General features: G+C 39.7%; 1 protein-coding gene across 5 annotated transcripts in view; it reads left to right on the top strand.

Moving 5' to 3' along the window:
* MYO1D (myosin ID) overlaps positions 1-24546 on the top strand; it is a 362631-nt gene that overhangs the window by 184953 nt on the left and 153132 nt on the right. For all 5 annotated transcript variants that reach the window (XM_017542198.2, XM_017542195.2, XM_037743342.1 and 2 more), the window contains exons 17-19: positions 18140-18363; positions 22789-22933; positions 23461-23565. In XM_017542198.2, the coding sequence (XP_017397687.1) occupies positions 18140-18363; positions 22789-22933; positions 23461-23565 (474 nt within the window). The remainder of the gene's footprint in view (positions 1-18139; positions 18364-22788; positions 22934-23460; positions 23566-24546) is intronic.

Below are 24546 nucleotides of genomic sequence, written 5' to 3'. Positions count from 1 at the left end.
CGGGGTTTCACCATGTTGACCAGGATGGTCTCGATCTCTTGACCTCGTGATCCACCCGCCTCGGCCTCCCAAAGTGCTGGGATTACAGGCTTGAGCCACCGCGCCCGGCCAGATTTCAAATATTAACCCTTCTTAATGCCTGACCAGGTGCTGACCTAGAGTCACACCACTCACATAGAAAACTGTACCTGAAAACTCATTTGTATTTCAAAGAATCCAGAGCTTTAATGGGCATTCCACACATTTTTAATTATGGATAATCTACTGGAATAAGCACAATCTCCTGCCATTCATGGAGTGATTGTAAGATAAAGGCTCTCTGCTCATTATGATTGAATTCCCCTAATGTTTTAACAAAAACGTAAATTAATTGTATGGGCATGTAATTGATTTTAAAGTAGGGAAGGCCTTTCTAACTATAGCAGCAGCAAAAGATTTCACAAAAGCAAAGATTGATAGATATTTCTGCATAAAAATTTAAAACTATGTTTTTCAAAAACACCATTGTATCACAATATGTTTAGTTGCAAAAACAGAAAATGCAATTCAAACTGGCACAGAGTGTGACACGTTTATTTCACAGAGCAGGAAGTCTCTCTATTCAACCTTCTCTTGGGTAGTCTTCCTTCTAAGTCTGGCTCCCTCTTGTGGTTGCAAGGTGGCGGCTGACAATTTCAGCTGCCTCAGGTTCCAGGTTCAAGGAGAGTTGCCTCTAGAAGTCCTTGGACATTCTCTCAGACAGGAGAGAACGTTTTTCCCAGAAACGCCTAGCAAAACTCCTCATGTTTCTTTGACCTGAACCAATAACCACGGCCAGGAAATGACAAAAGGCAAAATGCTAAGAAATCTTTGTAAATGTAATAAAAGGTTAGTTTATTTTCATACACAGAGCACCCTTACAGATCATTATGTAAAGTTATAAACATGTTATGGGCAAAAAAAATAGAAAAACAATTCACAAAAGAAAAAATCTGAATAGCTAATGAATTTTTAAAAGTTGAATAACACTAATTAAAGCAGTTTAATCAGAGCTACATTATCCCATCAAATTATTTAATTCTTTAAAACTATTTACATGGTAGATTTTGGAAATGGGGGCTTTAATATGTGGCAGTTAAAATACAAAGGAATCTCAACAGCAATTCTGTTTTAAGAACTTTCGTGTGCTTAAATTTATGTTCAAGGATACTACTAAAATGTTACTGTATTTATAACTGCAAAAAAGGAGAAAACACCAGAAATATCTCACAATAGGGAATTGGTTAACTGAATTTTATATTTGAGTAGTGCAAGAATGCTCAGAATCTTGATCACATGGAAAAGTATTTCTGATATATCAAGTAAAAAGCATCGCAAGGCATTTTATGATTGTATAATGTCAGTTTTGTATAAAAATGTACACAGGCATAAAAGAAAAATGAGTACATTTGACTACATAAAACTTTAAAAAAAAAAAAAAAACTTCTGCGTGGCAGTATACCATAAACAGTATCAAGAGATAATCAACATACTGAAAACTATAAAACCACCAATGACTCAGCAAACTGACACAAGAACAGAAAAATCAAACACCGCATGTTCTCACTCACAGGCAGGTGTTGAACAATGAGAACACATGGATACAGGGAGGGGAGCATCACACACTGAGGTCTGTGGAGGGAGACTAGGGAAGGGACAGTGGGGGGTAGGGAGTTGGGGAGGGATAACATGGGGAGAAATGCCAGATATAGGTGATGGGGATTGAGGCAGCAAACCACATTGCCATGCAACAATCCTGCATGTTCTTTACATGTACCCCAGAACGTAAAATGCAATTTTATATATATGTATATAACACCAATGACAAAAGGATGGTTTACTTAATTTATGAAGAACTCATACAAATCAGTAAGATAGAAACCCAAAGAAAATAGATAAAAGAAATACATAGTTCACCAAAAAAATTACAAATTACTAAGAAGATATGTTAATTTTTAAAACAACAGATTCAACAGTAATAGATGTTTATTGAAAATTAATCATATTTCTTTTGACGCGTATTTAAAATATGTTCTGACTTGATTGCTGCTGTATAGCTAAGAAACCTCAATTTTCAAATACATTTATTTACATTATAAAATATTTAGAAAGAAATAGATGAGGTAATAAGATTTTTCAGCACAAAATTATGTTTCTGGTAGGATTTTCAGTGATAAAGATAGTTACAGTGATATGTACAACTTGAACATAACATGATTAATTATCTGTGAAGACCATATAAAACTTCAGCATCACAGGAGTATATCCAGCGTTCTACTCTATCTAGGCGTTTCTCTATAATGGTGACATTTCTTTCTGTATCACATTATTCCAGCATGAGCTACTCATTACTGTGATCATTTCTATTACCCACTGTTATGATAAACCATGCACACAAATAACACAGTTGTATTCCCTTAGCAAAATATGTTTTCTTTTTGTGATTGAGTTACGACCAGTAACAGTCTTCATAGTTAATTGTGTCGTGTTCAACTTGCATTCTTTAAACTTGCACTGTTGAAAAAGTATGTCTATAATAAATGTACATTGCCTTACCCTTTCATTCCCTTTTATATCAATTACAATCTAAGAAAGGAAAATGAAAAAGAAGTATATTTGATGTTTGCCCTAAGTAAATGGGAGCCTTTTCCAGTTTATTCCCTTCCCTGCAACATTCTAAAATCCCCTTCCAGAAAGCATCTTTGGCCAGGATCACTGTTATAGTGAACACTAGTAACTGATTTATTTTGGGATGCATTAAAGTGCACTGGTCAGTCTGGCTAGAGCCAGGCTACTAGCAAAAGCTTGAAACATGGATTACTTTTCTCTATAGAAGCAGAGTTCATAGGGCTGAAAAATTACTGTTTCCCAAAACCAAGCATTTGTCAGCAATAAAATATTAATGTATGATTTAAAGAAGCATATGTCAAATATATTTTCTGCTTTTTATGGTGAATTATTAGTAAGAGAAACATATATAGCAGCACAATACAAATAAATGTCAAGAATAAGTGCTTTTAAAAATACCTGTTCTTACTGTATGTCAAGTGTCTAAGACAAGGCATGGCACATACCGGTGAAATGATGTGTTCTCTCCCTTCTCTTGGGGTAATACCAGTCATCAGATGAAAATCAAATATAGTGTTTATCAGTTCCATGTGCACTTTGGAACAGAAAAAACTTTGAAATAACATTTTTAAATGTTTACTCATTATTAGTAGCTATTATGATAGAATGCTGGTATATGCTCTTATAAATCATCTAATTTGCATCCTCCGTGTAGAAGTGAAGAACCCAAAGCCTATATAGTTTGAATTGCCTGATTCCCCAGTATTTTGTGGGAAATGCTACCCTCTCCCTCCAAAGTAGGGCTGTTTCACTCCACCCTTACATGGTGCCAGTCAGGGAGCTGTCCATCAGAGCAGTGCTGCACATCCTTAAAATAGCCTCACTCTGGAGCTGAGGAATTCAAGCTTCATACATGGTGGTTGGCATTGTTGTGGCATTTGATCAGATCTTACTTTTTAAGGGATTAGTCATAGTTGTTTCCCAGTTATCTCATAGGCATATTTGGTTCTTCTTAGAATATCATAGATATTTCCTGTTTTCCTTTGCATTCCCTAAGGAAACCACACGTACTGTAGGGTAGGCATTTCGCAAATGCCTGTAGAATGAACAAACAGTACATTCTGGGTAAATTCCTAATCATTGCAGTAATATCTCATACATCAAGAAAAACTGAAAGGGAAAATAATCCAAACACTGGTATTTTGTAAAGATACAAAAATATCTTCAATTTCATACATTGACACAAAACTGATATCTGGATGGAAATCCAATTATCCTGGAACAATTAAGAACTATTGTTGATAAGCATTTAATGTGGCATTGGGCCTGTATGCAAAAGATTACAATTATCCAGTTTTGCCCAGGCTAGTAACTCTTACCCTCGAGCAATCTTCCCACCTCAGCCTCTCAAGTAGCTGGCACTACAGGCATGAGAAACCATACCCAGCTCTTCAAATTTTAAGTATTACATTTTTCCAAAGCCTTGTTCATCATTATTACTTTTTAGTTATCCTTTGTTTATGAGCACAAAGTTGACTTAGCTTAGCTATCAATTCCAATTTTATTTTATTGCCAAAATTTTAAATCATGTGTTTTCTTCCTTTAAAACTGTTTCCCCCAACTGTGATTTCATTCTCTTATTTAAAAATCTAGCATATTGGTGGGGCATCTGTAATCCTAGCACTTTGGGAGGCCAAGGTGGGCAGATTGCCTGAGCTTAGGAATTTAAGACCAGCCTGGGCAACATGGTGAAACCCTGTCTCTACTAAAATACAAAAAAATTAGCCCGGCATGATAGCATGTGCTTGTAATCTTAGTTACTTGGGAGGCTGAGGCACAAGAATCACTTGAACCCGAGGGCAGAGGTTGCAGTGAGCCAACATTGTGCCACTGCACTCCAGCCTGGGCAACAGAGCAAGACTTTGTCTCAAAAAAACAAAGGTAGCATGTTTATGTAATTCCTTACAGTGGTCAACCAGATAAATAAAGAGATTTTTTTTTTCTCTGTAACTATGGTTGAAGCCAAAAGTTTTGCAATATATATATAATTTGGCAAAAAACCATGCTCTCTGCCTTTTAGTAAGTGCAACAGCTGCAGTGTACAGAACCCCCTTCATCTCAGTGGCCACATCTCTGCCCCTTATTATACTTGGAATACTATAAACCTACTCCTGTTAACAATCAGCACAACTAAAACTGTGCTGATGCTATTAGGTATCACACTCAATTCAAAACTTTACGGTTGGCCATAATCCAAGCACTTTGGGAGGCCGAGGCAGGTGGATCACCTGAGGTCAGGAGTTTGAGACCAGCCTGGTCAACATGGCAAAACCCCATCTCTACTAAAAATACAAAAAATGGCCAGTTATAGTGGTGCACGCTTGTAATCCTAGCTACTCAAGAGGCTGAGGCAGGAGAATCGCTCGAACCTGGGAGGTGGAGGTGGCAGTGAGCTGAGATTGCACCACCACATTCCAACCTGGGTGACAGAGCGAGACTCCATCTCAGAAAAAAAGTTATGATTGAGAATTATCTACCTATATGTGAAGAATGTAGTAGATTGGATTGCGTTTGAAACCAAACTTCCTGTTAATTATTATAGCAAGTCTAAGTTTCTCAGAGAGAAAATTAATTAATAGGCATTATTGCTTTTTTATCTATTAGACTGCTTTAAGCGTGATACCTTTAGGAGGTGGCATGATCAATTCTTGGAGCCAGACTGAGCTGAGATACAGTTTTATCATCTACTGTGTTATCCAAAGTATATCACTCTCTTTGAACCCAAACTTTCTCCTTTGTAAAATGCTCAAAACATCTGCCGATTGGAGCTAGTGGAAGACTTAAAATGAGATCACATGTGTTCCCTAGTACGGAGCCCAGCACATGACTGCTATTCACTCCCTACCCATCCTCCAGTCTGCCAAACACCATACTAGGTTTGTTATATAATTTTTGTTTACTTATGCAGGGCCAGGATTCAGATGTAAAATTTAAGGCGGTACCAAAAATGTGGTCAGGATAGATATTATGTTCATGCAATATTTTAAAAAATCTGAAATTAATGCAAAAAAATCTGTGGTGAACAAAAGATTAAAATTTTAAATAAAGATGGGATCCATATTATCGAGCTTTTTCCTTTTGCCTCAGGCTCTAATATGGCCTGACATGGCACTGCTTTTGTGTATAACTCAGCATAGGTTAATATATGAATTAACTTAGCATCCTTTAAACATGTTTCCAGTTCTTAAAATTGGTGTAGACTAATTTACATACTCATAAAATTGCCATCATTTTCAATTTATTATATATACTCACCAACATTCAGAAAGCACAAGTATAACAAACTCCTTAGAACAAAATTTAAATTTTTAAAAAAGGTATAATGATCACTCTTGCTTATGTAAAATTGTTAAAAATACATTGTGCAGTTGTTCTTCACCATCCCTTAAAGATAGCTGTTGTTTTATTTTGAGAATTTTAGATTTACAGAAAAGTTTCAAGAATAATATAAAGAATTTCTGTACTTATACCTTTCACCCCAATGCCCCAAATGTTAACATTTTACTATCTTTGCTTTATCATATTGACACAGGATTTTCCTTGGCCCCTTTTCTGGACTTGTGGCCGGGGCACCCCATCTACTCAGCCCACCGCACTCAGCCCCTGGCAGGAGGGAGCTCGTGAGCAAGCAAGTGTGGGGTCTGGCCGGCCATTCTAAGCGCCAACATAGGAGCAAGCTACATGTGGGGCCCACGGCCAGGCCAGGTATATCACGCCCAGGGGAATGCAGTGATGCCCAGGCAGGGGTGCCCAAGACCCCAAAGTCCCAGAGGGGGTATTACAGTATGCTAATTAGCTCTTTTAGTTCGGCCATCTGCAGCCTGACCGTCGGTGGTATGTTAGCAGCTCAGTCGGCCTTTTGCTCTGCTCTGGCCTGCAGCTCCCGGACAGGAGTGGCTCCGGGGCCAGCTCAGCACCACTGCTGCTTCTCTTATGTGGTGTGGCTGCTCTCCATTGACACAGGCAGAAGGTCAGTGTTACAGCCTTTCTGAATACCCATGATTGGGGGGTCCTAAGCTCTTCTCCTGACCTCATCCAATAAGAATGAGGTCATGCTGACCATTGAAGGGTGGTGAAGACAGAGAATTTTATTGAAGAACAAAACAGCTCTCAGCAGAAAGGGGACAGGAGGGTCAGATCATCTCTCCAGTATGGCTGAATCTGGAGCTTTTATAGGCATAGGATAAGGGAGTGTGTGCTAATTGGTTTGTGAGTATGCAAAAATGATTAAAACAAAGGCACCAGTCAAAAGTGGATATGGTGTAAAAACAGGAAAGGGTAGGTATATATGTAAAATAGATGAAGGATGGGGCTAAGTCAAAGGAAAGCACACCAGATAGGAAGACAAGTTCTTAATCTCATCCGTGGACTTGACTTGTTGCTTGGGCTTCACGCTTTAAACTGGCTTTGGCTTGAAGGTGGGGTTGCACTGGGGACCCACCCATGTCTGCCTAGGATTTCTCTGCCTTCTGCCTGTATCAATACTTCTTCTTTGGTTCTCTCTCTCAATCTATATATGTGTATATCTGTGTATACAGATCTATTTGAGTGTACACATACAATTGGTTTTGGAACTATTTGAGAGTAATTTGCAGATGTAATACCCCTTTACTCCTAAATATTTCATTGTATATTTTCTAAATACAAGAGCATTCTCTTCTGTAACCATTGTATAATTATCAAAATCAGAAAATTAATGCTGATACAATACTATTTTCTATAAGTTTACTCAGTTTAAGAAAATGTCTTTCAGCTGGGTACAGTGGCTCAAGCCTGTAATCACAGCACTTTGGGAGGCCAAAAAGGGCAGATCGCTTGAGGTCAGGAGTTCAAAACCAGCCTGGCCTACATAGCAAAACCCCATCTCTAAAAAAAAAAAAAAAAAAATCAACCAGGCATGGTGGTGCACACCTATAATCCCAGGCTACTCAGGAGGCTGAGGCAGGAGAATCGCTAAAATCCAGGAGATGGAGATTGCAGTGAGCCAAGATCGTGCCACTCCAACTCCAGCCTGGATAACAGAGTGAGAGTCCATCTTAAAAAAAGAAAAAGAAAAAACAGAAAAAAAGAAAATGCCTTTCCTGACAAATGTATATGCCTTTTATTAGCTTAATAAAATGTGTATAAAGTATAAAATACCCCATTTCCCTTTTTGCTTTGACTTTAAACTAAAGTAAGTTTCATACACAATAGCTTTTCATAGTGTAGGTTTTCTGGTATAATTACTATTTATCTTATTATTTGAATAATTCTTTTATTTTGTTTCATTTCATTGCTTCCCAAAAGGATAGAACCTGGCTCTTTGGAAATTGTAGAGAAGGAAAAAACTTCCTCTACCTGCTTAGATTCAGTGCCTGGGGCCTGCAAATTTAACTCAGAAAAGACAGATTAACTGGAGAATAGGCATACAACTTTTACTGATGTGAGTATTTTATATGCACAGAACTTCACAAAAAAGAAGTGAAAAGCCTAAAGAAGTGGTAGACTCAGGGTCTTATTTACCATTTTAAAGAAAGGCAGTAAAAATATGACTGGCCATGAGGTAGGGGATCTGGGATTCTAGGGCCAATAAATTGTGGGAAAGTGACTAGGAACTGCATGAGAGGAAGTAATGGATGATAAAGCTTATTTTAGTAAGACCTATTTATATAGCTCATCTGGATGTGACCTCCTCTCTGGTGATAAAAGTGTTCTTGTCTTCCTAGTACAAGGAGAGGGCACTTTTCTCATGAGAAATATATGCTTTATAGGCAAATAGGAGAAGGGCAAAGAGCTTTTCCTGCATCTACTGTATCTTAGTTGTCTTTAGCTCAAAATAATCCTTACTCCAGAGTGGCATAATTTTGGGTGGCATATCCTGATCCCCTTCAAAATTAGTAGTCTGTGTACAAAGAAACCTGTAGTCACCTGTGTTTTTTTTTCCAATTCTAATAAATTAGATTTATATAGAAATTCTCAGAGCATCTAATATGCTCATATACACTATGAATCTCCACAAAGGAATTGCAATATGCAACTTTTCCAAACTTACTGAAAAATGGAACCACTTTTGAGGGAGCATTCCAAAAGCCCTGTGTTCCAGAATGCACTTTTAGAACTCTGTGAAATCAATGGTAGGATATACCTTTAGCTGGTCCTTTCAAATATCAATTATTTCGGCAATCTAAGGAATTAGTCAAAATTGAAATCATTTTCAAACACCTAAAGCAAATGTGAACTCAATTTATTCAGACAGGAAACTTCTTGCTATCTATCAGAATGAGGCTGAGGTTGTCCCTTAGCTTTGTGAGGTCTGGGGAAAGACCTAATGTCTAATTCCTCTTTACATAGATTTTAACCAACCTCCTCTTTCAGGGCCACCCCTCATTCCTACCTACAGAGGCACCCAGTCCTTTCCAGTCTAGAATCTTTCTATAAGGATTTATATGTATTATTATAAAAATAATAATCTGTTATTTTTAAGGAGTACTATGTGTTTTGAATCCTAGGTGTTTGTCACACAAGGTCAAAGCCTGACCTGTACTCTTTACCAGGTGGTAAGCCACCTCGGTTCCAGACTGAGGTAGATCTGGGGATGGTAGAGGCTGTTGGAGTCTCCTGAAAAAGCTGAAATATTTTCAGACACCACTTTGGATCTGCTCAGTCGCTCAAACACTTGACCAAAACTCTGTAGTTCTGCATCAAAATGCAGTTTAAAGATAGCCTTGAGAGATTTTGAAGATGAATTACCAAGTTTTTACCTTCTCTTTTAAGCAAACAAAACCAAACAAAAGAAAGCAGTCACTTTCCTACAGCTCCACAAATTGTTTACAAGATTGAATCCTGGAAGGTCCATCAGAATTATTTAACCTATTATCTGGAGTAATTTTATTTTCATTTGTCCGCAAAATAATTGCAATTTGGGTTTCAATAGTGTTGCTGTTGGGCTGTTCTTCTGATAGTAATTGACCAAAAGGTTCAATTACTTCTTGAAATTACAGTTATAAGGAGGCTGTCAGATCCTGTCATCATCATAGTGAACAAATCGTTCATAGGCAGCAATTGTGTACACTAAAAAATTGCAAGGTTAATGGGTCTGGACAAGGCCATATATATAAAATGGACATGTCCTAAACGAAGGTTCACAGGTCAAGTAACTCGGCAAGCTAGTCTCCCAGACCAAGGTAAGGCAGCTCAGGGGTGGTTACTTCTAAACTATGTTCCACCAAACACATACCAATACCACCACCTGCAGTAGTTGAGTTTATCAGGGTCACTTGTAAAGATCAGACTCACATGTACTTTTTGTATGTGTGTGACTCTTCATTTCAATGATTTTACATTTGTTTATTGACTAAAGACTTGTTTTTCTTGTGTCTTAGATTTCCCCTATGTCTTCCAAAATTTTACTAATTTATCTGTAAAACTAAGGAATTTTGTGTTAGGAATTATGCTAAAAGCCTATAAATTTTATTCACTGGATTTTATTTTCTTCTTGGTACGTATTAACCTGCTATTCTGGTAAAAACATGAGCACCAGCATTTTTAAAATAGCACATCAGGTCTTTATTTATTTTGTCCCTTATAGAGATGGAAAAGGAATAACTCAGAAAGATTTTTCTATCTTTGAGTTTTCCTTTAAAATAGCTCTTAGAAGGGGCCACACCCTTCATCAATCAATCATCAAATACCCCAAATTGTATGCAACTGTCATATTCAAATTTGATGCAATGTGTGCATACAAAATTTGGTAAATTTACAATTTGTTCAGCGTTCATTCAACTGGAGTTCATTATTTACATAAATAAACTCTCCTCTACCACAACTTTTTAACAACCATGAGGTGTCAGCACTTTGCCCAAATAATCATATGGGGAACTTAAAGGTAGAAATGGAAGAAAGATGCTTCTAAAAATTGTCCTTAGGTGTGGAGGACCTGAGAAGCTGGGAGCTGAAACGTTGAAGGATTCTATTTGTGGAAACCAAGAGAATGTCTAATTCAGAGCACCAGGGGGCTGTGAGGTAGGGATTTGTATTGACAACAACACAGAAGGAGCTGCAATGCCCACAATGACTAGAATTTTTAAAAACAAAACATAGGGAACTAGGGAAAAAAGGAAAGCTGACCTGTGTTTGATTCTGGGACTAAATGGAAGATACGTAATTGCCCTACATCTTAATAGAGTGTAACCTAGAATCCTACTTTTTTTACAAAGTTTATTTTGTACTTAATGACTGTTAGATGTTGCTTTGAAACATCTGACCACTGAAGAAGTATGCACCAGAAGAAAAAGTGCTGGAATTAAGATGGCATTATGAAACGTGGTTAAACATGACAGTTGTGTTTATACTCACTCTCAACATCCCGAAAAAAGCAGAAAAGGGGCTGGTCTGAGTGCAGTGGTGTTTACAGCTAATTGATCACAACCAGTTACAGATTTCTTTGTTCCTTCTCCACTCTCACTGCTTTACTTGACTAGCCTATAAAAAAAATAATAAGTAAAAAGAAAAAAGAGCAGAAAAGGAATAAAGATTGGATAAACCCACAAGGATAAAGTACTATAGTGGAAACAATAGCAGACAAGAGGTGTCAGTATAAGTTTAGAAGTAACTAAATGAGTTACTCCCCCAGGCAAGTGCCTACAGAGAACAAGGCAAACAAGCCAGTTCAACTGACCCTAGGGCTGTAGAAAGACTCCAGACTGGTAAGGACTGGGTGCCTCTGTAGGTAGGGATGAGGGGTGGCCCTGAAAGGGGAGGTTGGTTAAAATCTACATAAAGAGGAATTAGACAGCAGGTCTTTCCCCAGACCTCACAAAGCTAAGGGACAACCTCAGCCTCATTCTGATAGATGGCAAGAGGTTTCCTGTCTGAATAACTTGAACAGGACTTAGAGAAGTTCTGAGCTTGGGGACATCAGGCTCAGTGGAGGAGAGGAGTCAGGTACCATATTGAGACCAAGGATACTAAGTGAAAGTGTAGATACTGAGGAGTAAGATTCCCCCCACCACCCACCCAAGGCCCTTCACTCTGAGGATTCTGGCAGGAAGAGGAAACACTTCATGATCTTGACATTCTGGGGTTCCCCGCAGATGGCTAGTCCCAGCCTAATCACCCTATAGTGAAGTTCCCCATCCACGAAGCACTTACACAGAGCTTCCAAGTGCTGATCACCCTGCAGTGTGAGTGGAGGGCCAACAATCCCTATGCGTTTGAGGAAGGCCTTGGGCAAGGCCAAGACTAAGACAAATAGGAGAATTGGGGATTTAGAGGTAACAGGTGCAATACAAGGAACAGTGCAAAAAATAAAACCATAAGTCATATACTCGCAGGATGAGATGTTGCACTCATAAAGTAAGCCCAACATACTTTTTTTTTTTTTTTTTGAGACGGAGTTTCGCTCTTGTTACCCAGGCTGGAGTGCAATGGCGCAATCTCGGCTCACCGCAACCTCCGCCTCCTGGGTTCAGGCAATTCTCCTGCCTCAACCTCCTGAGTAGCTGGGATTACAGGCACGTGCCACCATGCCCAGCTAATGTTTTGTATTTTTAGTAGAGACGGGGTTTCACCATGTTGATCAGGATGGTCTCGATCTCTTGACCTCGTGATCCACCCGCCTCGGCCTCCCAAAGTGCTGGGATTACAGGCTTGAGCCACCACGCCCAGCAGCCCAACATACTTTTAAAAGAAATATTACAAGAGCAAGGATGAGCTCTTGAAGATGGAAAACATGATAGTCGAAGTGAAAGATCAATATCAGGCTTGGAAGATGAAGTAGAACGCATTCATTCATTCAGCAAATATTATCAACTAGTTACTAGATCCTTGACATTGTTCCAGACAGTGGAAATACATCAGTAAGCAAAACAAAGAGTCCCAGCCTAGTATCCCTTCAATTCTAGTGCAAGCGAGCATAATCAACACCGTAATATGTAGGTTACATGGTATGTTGGAAGGGGTTGAGTGCTCGGGGGGGAAAAGAAGAGCAGAGCATGGTAAGGAGAATCAAGAGTGCTGGGAGGCAGGAATGGAGACAAGTTGAACTTTTAAATAAGAAGGCCAGGACTGGCCTCCCTTGAGAACGTGACAGCTGAGCAAAGATGCAGAGGGTGAGGAAGTCAGCCATCTGATGGCTGGGAGCAGATTATTCCAGGCAGAGGGAGCAACTAGCCCAAAGACCCTGAGATAAGAGGGTGCCTGGCCTGTGCCAGGTCCAGCAGGGAGGCCAGTGTGGCAGGAGCAAGCAGGGGAGAGGACAGCGGGAGATGAGGTGGGAAGGAGACAGTGCCAGACCACATGGGGCCATGGAGACTATGGGAAGGACTTTGGCTTTTCTGCTGAGGGAAAAGGAGAGCCACTGCAGAGTTTGAGCAGAGAAGTGACATGATCTGACTGTGGTCTTAAAAGGATCACTCTGGCTGCTGTGTTGAGAATTGGCATCTCAATTTCAAGGATGTGTGCAATGCCATGCCAGAGTCCTTTGTTTATACCTTCGTTGTTCCCTCTGAGCAGGCCTCTCTGTTTGCTGCCATCCTCTTTTCTGAGAAATGGTCCCTCGCTTGCTTCTCTGTCAGTATGCTCTCTACCCAATATCCTCTGCTGACTTCACCTCACAGGACCTTCGGCTCCCGCTCCTCTGGCCTCATATCCTAAAGCACGTTACATCTGGCTGGTTCTGCTTTTGTGTTAATATTGTTAGAAGCAGGGCCTCTTTTGCCTCCCTTTTTGTTTGCTAAACCTCTTAGGCATATGCAAATAAGTATTAAGCACTTGTTTTTTAATATAACATTTAATGTTCTGCTTTCTGAAGCTCTGTCATCAGGCAGAGTCCATTACAGAGGTAAGCTTTGTATGACTCTTGAAAAACTCAACAGTTTAAGCTGCTTTAAACAGAGAGAGAAAACAAGAAAATCTGTCTTATACCTTAAATTCCAAACCTGCAGACCCTTGGTGGCAAAACCAACCAACAACCCTTCTGCCACACATACACACAAACTTTTATGGAAGCATATCTGTTTAAACCAAATATACTTAGATTATAAGGAAAAATGCATGAATCATTTTTCCTGTAAAATCATTTTCCTCTGTAGTTTTCAATGCTTATCCTTTGATGTTAAAAAAAAAAAAATAGAGCCTAAGGGACTTCTGATAAAGTTGGTGCAGGTTCACAAAATTCCCTTCCCACAGAATTGTGTAAGATTAACAAATATCAAATGTAAAAATAACAAAGAACATGCCATCAACCCTGAAACCAAGAAAAGATTCCAACTTCATACCATAAACTTTGAGAAGTGTCATTCAAAAAAAAAAAAATAGGGCCAAAAAGAAAAAAAATGCTAAAAAAAAAAAAAAAAAAAAAAAAATCGATACGTTCTTCAAAGAGAAGAGTGGAGCATGGAGAAGTACATGGAGGGAATCCTGAAAAATTTTACTGCTTTTGAAGGTGCTACATTGAGTATAAAGGTGTACCAGCAGAAGGGCTTAGAACACCCCATACGTTCATTGGGGACCCTTTCTTTCATCAAGAAGACTTCTTTAACAAGCAAGAAGAGTTGGTAAGGTTTGCCATCTTTCCTGCCTCTGATATATCAATAACTGGATGTAAAATTAGGAAATCATCTACAGGCAATGATTATTACAGCCGAACCAAGGAAAGCTCCACTAGACATGGAAAAGGAACACTTGGGCCTATAACAAGCCAGAAGCCTGTGATACAACCCGGATGTGGTGAAGCAAACCTCTGATGCATTTATTTCACAGAATGAAGATCTTGCTGGCAGTTACTTAAAGCCCCTGCACGCTCTCCTCTCTTCTTAGTCAACTAAATGATGGATAAGGAATTTTCCAGTCCATATCATAGGTGAAAGAATAAAAAACATCCAGTCCATATCATAGGTGGAAGAATAAAGCAATATCAAATCAGGCACTGTTTGGGGGCAAATGGCAGACTGAGAAAGAATGACTGACATCTACTAAGCAGTTTTCAGGTCATACCAACATGTGATGGAGGCAAAATATCTGCACATGCAAAAAAAGAAAGTAGCACAACTCACTAAAGGTAAAAGGAATAGACTTTCCAATAGTTGTAACAGCCTCTGCTTATTGAGCACTGACTACCCACCAGGCACTATTTTAAGTGTTGTGTATGTATTAACTCCATTAGTCCTCACAACACTACAAGGTAAGCATCACAATTATCCCCATTTTACAGCTACGAAAACTAAGGCACAGAGGAGTTAAGAAGTTTGCCCAAGTTTACACAGCTCTTAAGAGTGGGACCAGGATTTGAAAACAGGCAGTCTGAGTCCAGAGCTGCCTCTCAGCTACTCTGCTTTTATAACTCAAGAAATAGACAACATTTTAGGCAACTGCTTTTTACTTTCAAGGAAATTTAAGAGAATACAAATGTATTGGCCATACACCTTTTCTTGAAAGCTGCTGGGGAAGAGGAGCGAAGAAAAGCAAGAAAAAGAAATATATAAGCTCAAAACTCAGCTCCAACATGGAAGAGTAGTTTAAAAAGTTCCAGGACAGGGAACTGTTCAGTGGGCTTAAAGAACATAAGGATACAGGGAATTAAAAAAAAAAAAAAAATTTCAGTTAATGTGCTTGACAAGTAGAAAAATTATTTCTAATCACTTGATGGGTCTGTAAGAGCATTTGGCAGAAATTAGCAATAGGTGTCTAGTAAATAAAGCAAATTTTAAAAACAAGGCAGTTACTAATGACAGGTAAAAACAAATACACATAAAGAACACTCAGATTCCTTAGCACAACAGGGAACCAAATATATGTGTAATATATAATATGCTGCAATATAACATATCCATATCATATGTAAATTATTCAATATATAATAAAGTTAATATATGTAATAATGTCAACATACTTGAACTATCATTGGGAGGATAGAGGAGAAGTGAGAATGATGGTGGGAGAGCTAAATCTCCATTTTGTGTGATTTCAATAGCGTGTAAAAGGTCAACCAAGAAATCATAGTATATATGGTTTTGGGGGTTTTATTTTGTTTTGTTTGAGACAGGGTCTCACTTCCATCACCCAGGCTGGAGTACAGTGGTGTGATCTCATACGGTATCCTCAACTTCCTGAACTCAGGCAATCCTCCCACCTCAACCTCCTCAGTAGCTGAGACTACAGGTGCACACCACCACACCCAGCTAATTTTTCTGTATTTTTCATAGAGACAGGGTTTTGCCATGTTGCCCAGGCTGGTTTCGAACTCCTGGGCTCAAGTGATCCTCCCACCTCAGCCTTCCAGAGTGCTGGGATTACAGGCACTTTTCATAAATAATATGGCTAGGAGCCACCGCACCTAGCTGGGCTCAAGTGATTTCGAACTCCTGGGCTCAAGTGATCCTCCCACCTCAGCCTTCCAGAGTGCTGGGATTACAGTACTTTTCATAAATAATATGGCTAGGAGCCACCGCACCTAGCCATATTATTTATGAAAAGTACTGGATGAAGCATCTAAAATAGTTTGTGTGGACAGAGACTGGAGGTAGGGCAATGGGTTTCGATGGGTGAAGAGAAGAGCCCCTGTTCAATGGGTGGAGAGAAGAGCCCCTGTCTTGTATTATATGCATGTTTGTGCTATTTGATTTTTTTCAACTATTAAAAACCTAAATAAACCAACACAGATGAAATTATAAAGGTTATCAAGAAAGACCCCCTTTATAAAGTGGTTTCTTTTAAAAGAAAACAAAGTACCGCTTAAAAAGTACTTACTTATTAAATTTTTTTTTCAATTTGCTAAAGAATCTAACCAAAAACATTCCAATAGAAAGCTCTATAAAACACTTCTTGAAAATTAAAGATTGATTTCCTATATAGATGTGGCTCCAGGTGGTCTTAAATTCCTTCCCTTAGAAAAAACAGCAACAAACAGTAGGAAACTTTAAAAATGTGTTTTGTCTAAGAAACTAAATCACATACTTTCACCCTATAATTGTATTTTTTTTTTTGGTTTTTCAAGATACTAAAGAAGGGACCTTTATTTTTGCACTTGGGTGGAGGCGTAACAAAGCCATCTGTACAGTGGATTCAGCTACAAGGCGGGGAGCCATTTTGACTAAAAAGGGCTGCTGTACTGACGCCACGTGAGATGAGGAGTCAGTTTTTATTGCCTCATTGTCTTGAAAGATTCTATTTATATGTGAACTCTAGATTACCATCACAAATTGTCCATATGTCATGTTTCCCTTAAATATTATGGTTTTTCTTGACCCATTGAGGTCCCTTGATCACCTCCTGCATGTAGTGTGCAAACAAATCTATCTTTATTGTGCAGCAGGCTGAAAAGGGAGAGCACTGCAAGCACATGGTGTCCGTTCAGGAGTCCGAATGAGGACAAACCTAAAACAACTGAGTCAAATGAGGCATTGCGCAAGTTTTGCTGGGAGGAATTAGTGGGTACAGATGGGGATTTTTAAGAAGAAATAAAAGAAACTCGAGGGAGTCCGCAGAACCCGTACTGTGGGCTTTGAACTAGAGGTTGAAGATCTTGGCTCTGAAAAGTCAGAGAGAGAAATAATACAATCAACCTAAGAACTGGAACGGTTATTTAAGTGGCAGCAGTAAATATACTGGGGCATGATGGTGATATGTATACAGAATTCATTGAAGAAAGTAACTAGGGTTGTTTGGCCTCTTGGAGACTGGTAGCAGAAAGGGGAAGAAAGGAGTTTACACTGAAATATTGTGAAAGGAGTGAAGTGATGGTGGAGAGGATATATAGGGGAAGAACCAGTGATTAATTGAAGATGCACCAAATTTGCTTTTGCTTGAGAAGTAGAGAAATACAGATACCTGGACAAAGATCCTAAAAAAATATAAGTATCTCTGATTTTTCCATGCTTGGATGAAATTGGCATTGAGACATTTATGTAGTCTCTCATTGATTTCTGGGCACTGAGAAACTTTTAACAAAGATTCATATATTAGTACGTAATCTGTTTTACCCTTTCCCCATGAATACATCTAATCCTTGAGCATTTGCATAGTGCCACGGGAGAGGAGGTGCACAGGCTGTGTGTAAATCAGTTTGTAAATCCAAAGTGGCATTATACCAGTGGCCAGCATGTATAATCTATGTAAAGTTAAGATTCACAAGAAAACTATAGATGCTTATGGCATGATGTTCTGACTCATCTCGCTTCCCTTCAGCATTCCTAAAATATTTATCCAAAGATATTTGCATTTTTGGCTTTCTTCTTTTCATGACAGTAAAGTTAAAAACAGGAGTCAGTTTCAGGCTCAGCACACACTTCAGTGTAGAATAATGAGCAGCTAGACAGCTGAAACAAAATGACTGACGTGACTCCCCGCGCCATCTGTTGGTGGCAGGTGGAACTGACATGCTTTGGCTCTGGCTGATACTGTGCACAATTGCAAGTTGCCTGGTTCAGTTTCTAAGTACAAGAGATGCTATAATGTCAAAGCCATCCACAACTCAGCCAGCCAACGTTTTCCTTTTTTTTTTTTCTCTATTGTGAAGGTGTGGCGGGGCACCCTGGCCCGCATGCGGTACAAGAGAACCAAGGCAGCTCTGACCATAATCAGGTACTACCGGCGCTACAAAGTGAAGTCATACATCCACGAGGTGGCCAGACGCTTCCACGGCGTCAAGACCATGAGAGACTACGGGAAGCACGTGAAGTGGCCAAGCCCTCCTAAAGTTCTTCGCCGTTTCGAGGAGGCCCTGCAGATGATTTTCAATAGGTAAGAACGCGTTGCTGTGTGCTGCAGCCATTTATGATGGCACAGTTAATCCTGTGCAAAGTCACAAGTCTGAGACCATGATATTGGCTCATCTATTTGCTGTTATGACATTTACCTTTACCTTATGTTTTCAGTCTTGTAAATTTGGCTTTCAAAGAGCATCTGCTTACCCCTCAAAATAAAGAAACTGTCAGTTTGTTTTTCCTGTAGCAGTTGACAGCAATGTGCCACAGCCCCTGGACACAAGCCATAGTCAAGATAAGCTACTAGCATGCTGTTTCTACTTTCTTTTATTAGCTAAAAATAAAACTACCACACATAACTCAAACTAGAAAATCCATTAATCCTTTCAAGGCAGTGGTTCTCAATTCTGCTTAGAATAGCGAGGAGTTTAGGAAATACGCCAACACCCAGGTCCTGCCACCAGAGAGTCCTATTTAATGGTGCTTGTCGGGGGGCGCCCAGGCAGAGGTCCTTTTTTAAAGTTTCCCACGTGATTTTAAAGTGCAGTCAAAGGGGAAAATAATTGTTTTTAGAGCAAGCTATCTTTTATATAAATTAAAACCCATGTAAAATTTGGTACCTTTCCAACTGGTCTTTATTTTTTTATAACCTGCCACGGATCTCAGTGTGTAGTTATTCCAAGTCCCTTCTTGATTTTTGAGCTGATTTATTGCCAATATACAGCAGATAGATATATTTAGTTCTGTCTTAGATACAGCCATCTAGTCACATAAACTAAGCTGCTTCTTCTCAAATATAGTCATTTTATCATGATATTCCATAAAGAACACTTTGAACTAATTAATATGCTGGATGTACAGGAACTAATGTATAATTCCATGCTAAATCAAATTTTATCTTCTTTAGATTTTGCTCTATATATAATTGATGGAAAGTATCAAAAGATAAAGAAAACTGTGTGGAAGAAAAAAACTCTTTTACATATCTTATTTACTTCTTTAAAAAAATAAATAATTGCTCGTGAGAAGAAAAAAAAATACAGAATTATTGAAAACAAAAGTACCTCAACCTTCAGTTCTCAGATACAGTTCTATAAATAATACGTTTTCAGTCTTGGCAGGCTTTTTACATCGATCACATATGATTTGGGCATTTTTTTCTCTTTTTTACACAAATAGGATTATATGAATGATTATATGACTTTACTTAAAAAGACATCTTGGAGCCCTGTCCATGACAATAAAGATCTGTATAAGATATTTAAGAGCTGTAGAAGATTGTTACTGAATATGATTAGATTGCTCTACAGCCTATACCGTCTTCTTTTTTAGATTTCAAGGCTTTTTTTACTTATGGCCTAGAAATGATTGATTTGTACAAAATTCAGTGTACTCATTCAGTGACTACTTATTGAATGCCCACTGTGTTGCAGGCAGTGACCTAGGTTTAAGGGATATGGTGACAAATAAGAAAGATGTGAAAGACAGTCCCAGTCTTCCCAGGCCTTATAGTCAATGGCATTTGAAAATAACAGATCTGCTGTTCTGTATACGCACACGTACATGCATCTCGTACACTCTCACACACACACAGTGAGTGAATCTTGCCACTTGTGTCCATCTAGACCAGGGGTCTGCACACTTTTTCTGAAAGGGTAGGATATTAAGTGTTTTAGGCTTTGTAGGCTACAGATGGTCTCTGTCACATATGCTTCTTTGTTTTGTTTTGGTTTTGTTAAACATGTAAAAATGTAAAAACTATTCTTAGCTTGTGGGCAGTACAGAAACAAACCATGGGCCAGATTTGGAGTGGGCTATAGTTGGGCAACCCCTGATCTAGTCACTATTGGGAATTTTTTGATCTGTGGAACACAGAGAGAAATGGATTAAAGAATTCTGTGATTGTAGCATTCTTGTGTTTGTTTTTCTGAAATCGCAATGTACATCGAATCATGTTTAAGTTCACTCCTGTTTTTCACAGTAATTCTTTGTAATTGAGCCTTCCCCATGCCCAGCTTTGTCCCTTTTTCATGTCATTGAGGCTGGTGATTTTTATGGCTGCAGCTGTTGTTGGCTACACATATTTATAGACAGCAGTTTGCTTGATTTGCATGAGAAGCATGGGTGGCTTTCTCCATGGTTGTGTAGGTCAGGTCCTGAATCCCCCAGTGTGCATCTGTGGCCTCTGGAGCAGTCAGGGACAGACCTTGTCCTGGGCCACTGTGGGCAGTGAAGAAGGGACAGGCTGACCAGGTTTGTAGACTGGAAACAGACCAGTAGACAGAGCAAAGATGTCTCCCCACCAGTCATGAAATTTGGAGATCAAAGGCTGATTTGGGAAGTTGCTTAGGAAGCCATTATTATAAGACCCACCTGTCACAGTGTCCTTGACTTTGACCACCAACTGCTCCAGGCCTGTCACTCTTCTAGTCTCTTCTGGGACGATCTCAGGACAGTCTGTCTTGTTGGAGTGTTGGTTGGCCATAGGAAGTAGAGAAGAGGATTCCACTGTTGCTTTGGCAACCTACTGTCTGTGACTCACATGTGGCCTGCCTCACTGTGGCCAGCCATTCCATGTCTAGGGAACAGGCACAGCCCTCACCTTAAAATCCTTCACCTCCTGCGCCTGCTACCAGTCCCTGCCACTTCAGGCTTAAGGATTCTCATCTGTGCCTGAGGGGCCCTCTCCTTGCACTGAATAGAGTGCTCTGCCCTGAGCCGCTTCCCCGTTAGCCGATCCCATCTGCTTTGTATCTTCCAGAAAATCGTTATGCTTTCTACTTTATTGACATCATTTCCATTTTCTAGTGTTGTTATAAATTTTTCCTTATTTTTATATTTATTTGATTATTTCAGTGTGAATTTTCCATTTTAGTTAAATCTCGTTCTATGGAAACAAGTTCGAGAACAACTGGCCTTTATTATCTGATTAAAAGGAAGTTCTCAGTTTGCTTCTGCTTCAAGCTCCTGTGGCAGGAAAGAGGATATAAGTATCATGTAGGGCTAGGATGCTGCCAAGACCATAAGAGAAGTTGTACCTGTTTTTCCCAATCAGGAATAGTTTATTTTTGGTTTAAGCTTTCAGTTGCTTAGCCAAAAAATCTTGGAGTCGTCCTTAAATCCTCTCTGGCCCCCACATCTAATCCATTGTCAAATCCTATTTGTTCTTCCTTCAGAAATATCCAGAACCAACACTTATCTCCACCTCCACCTCCCTGATCCAAGCCACCTTGCTCTAGCATGTGTGTTATGGAAATAGCCTCCTAACAGGTCTTCCTGTTCCCAGGCTACAGCAACCACAATGATCCTTTTAAAGCATGAGTCGGGTCATTGTTACAAACCTTCCAATGGCCTCTCATCTCATTCGGAGGAAAGGCCAAAGTCCTGGTCATGATCTCATGCATGACTCTATGGATTCTGGCCCTGATCCTCCCTGCTCCTCACGCTGTTCCTCTAACACACCAAGCAAGCTCATTTCCCAGAGCCTTTGCACTTACTGTATTCTCTTCTCTTCCTGGAACACACTGGCTCAGATCTCCATATGACCAGCTCTATCACATCTTATAGGTCTCTGCTCATCTATCCTTATCAGTGGTGCCTGCCCAGACCACCCTGTATAAACCACACCTGCTCCCTATTCCTTTCTTCTTCCGTACTCCCTGTTCTCCTTGCCTTACCTTCACCATCCTACATGCTATATGTCTACTTATATATCTATTGTCTGTCACTCCTTTCTAAAATACAAGCACCTAGGAGAAGGGACCTCTGTTTTGCTTATTACTGTGCCCCCGCTGCCTAGAACAGCACCTGGTGTTTAGCAGACACCTAGAAAACCTTCTTTGAATGAATGAATGATGAACCCAATTTTCTGTGTCCTAAATATAAATTTTATGAGAGCCCATGTATCACTAAGTTCTAGTTGCTTTCAAAACACACAAACAACAAAGCAAGTTTTTTTTAAAAAATCTGTCTACATAAAATGATATATATTTTAGCAACTTCTGTGTGTATTTTGGAGGCATTTTACTTTTTTTTAGCATGCCAATACTTTGATTTCATTCTACTTAATGACAGCTTCAGTTATTTTTGAGAATGCATGGAGCCCAGCGTGGTGGCTCATGCCTGTAATCCCAGCACTTTGGGAGGCCGAAGCAGGTGGATCACTTGAGGTCAAGAGTTCTATACCACCCTTACCAACATGGCGAAACCCTGTCTCTTATAAAAATACAAAAATTAGCCAGGCGTGGTGGTGTGCACCTATAATCCCAGCTACTCAGGAGGCTGAGACAGGAGAATCACTTAAACCCAGAGGCAGAGGTTGCAGTGAGCCAAAATCACACCATTGCACTCCAGCCTGAGAGACAAAGTGAGACTCAAAAAAAAAAAAAGAAGAAAAGAAAAAAAGGAGAATGCATGGGATTGCATTTCTAAAGTCTAATGCATGTTGTCTGTTTACTTATAGATGGAGAGCATCCCAGCTCATCAAGAGCATTCCAGCCTCAGACCTGCCCCAGGTCAGGGCAAAGGTTGCAGCCATGGAAATGCTGAAGGGTCAAAGGGCTGACCTGGGGCTCCAGAGGGCCTGGGAGGGCAACTATCTTGCTTCAGTAAGTCCAAGGGAGCAAAGTGGAACCTATTCCTACTTCCTCTACAAAAAAAGTGAAGAACATTTCTCCAAGAATTTGCAGGAAGAATAAAACACCTTTAGAAACGAATTTCTATGAGATACTAAGTTAAAATATTTTATTGCTTCTAAATGTATAGTATTTGATGTTTCTCCTGTCTTTAAAAGGGTTCTCTGTGTTGCATCCTTAAGTATTAAATACACTTTACAACCTGGCCTTTGACCATTTAAACCTTCCCTTATATCATTCAGTGACTATTTTTTAATTACCACCTTTATATTAATTATTCTCAGAGCTACACTTTATCCTCTCTCCCATTCCCTATTTTAAAATTTTTACAGGATCTTTGATGTTACAACAACCGTTTAGTAGCTTACCATCTGGGGTGAGGAGATAAAGAGGGCATGTGTGAAACTATAAGTATCGTTCTAAAGCAGCACACTGAAAGATTGCCTGTCCTTCTCAAATGCTAAGCACACTCATTCTGTCTCGTTTCCTTTCTCTTTCAGAAGCCAGATACACCTCAGACCTCAGGCACTTTTGTCCCCGTTGCTAATGAACTGAAACGGAAGGACAAATACATGAATGTCCTCTTTTCCTGTCATGTCCGTAAGGTAAGGCAAGCTTGAACCAGATCATCTTGGAAAGGAAAGACTGATTGAGATGAAAGTCACTTAAGTGTGCCTGTAATAAAACATAACGATAGGTGCGTAGCTAGCTTCATCATCAGTGCACTAGACCTGTCTGTGCTGAGGCATTGTGGGAGTGACTGAGGTGACTACACCTTTAGAGACAGGGTATAAAGCTTTCCTAAGGGAAGTGATAACCATTTCTTCTTTTTTTTTTTTGAGATGGAGTTTTACTCATGTCGCCCAGGCTGGAGTGCAGTGGCACTATCTCGGCTCAGTGTAACCTCCATTTCCCAGGTTCAAGTGATTCTCCTGCCTCAGCGCTCCCAAGTAGCTGGGATTACAGGCGTGCGCCATCACATCTGGCTCATTTTATATATTTAGTAAAAACAGGGTTTCACCATGTTGATCAGGCTGGTCTCAAACTCCTGACCTCCGGTGATCCACCCACCTTGGCCTCCCAAAGTTCTGGGATGACAGCCATCATGCCCAGCCAATTTCTTTTTAAAACTAGACTGGGGGGGGACCTCTTTGAAGTCAGTGATTTGCATTTCACTAAATGTGTATCTTTTATAGCAGCTGTATTATCTGCTTTATATTTAATGGTCACTTAGTACTTTTTATACCTATATTACTTCTATAAAACAGGGTTTGGGGGATGAGTTTAAAAAAGAAAAGTAGGGTCCAGGCACAATGGCTTATACTATAATCCCAGCACTTTGGGAGGCTGAGGCAGGTAGATCACGAGGTCAGGAGCTCAAGACCAGCATGACCAATATGATAAAACCCTGTCTCTACTAATAATACAAAAATTATCAGAGTGTGGTAGTGCACACCTGTATTCACAGCTACTAGGGAGGCTGAGGCAGGAGAATCGCTTGAACCCGGGAGGCGGAGGTTGCAGTGAGCTGAGATTGCGCCATTGTACTCCAACCTGGGCAATAGAGCGAGATTCCATCTCAAAAA

This window comes from Cebus imitator, unplaced genomic scaffold, assembly GCF_001604975.1.
Source record: "Cebus imitator isolate Cc_AM_T3 unplaced genomic scaffold, Cebus_imitator-1.0 Scaffold140, whole genome shotgun sequence".
In the NCBI taxonomy this organism is placed as follows: domain Eukaryota; kingdom Metazoa; phylum Chordata; class Mammalia; order Primates; family Cebidae; genus Cebus; species Cebus imitator.
The sequence above is the reverse complement of the archived record's forward strand: the minus strand, read 5'-3'. Positions and strand labels throughout refer to the sequence as shown.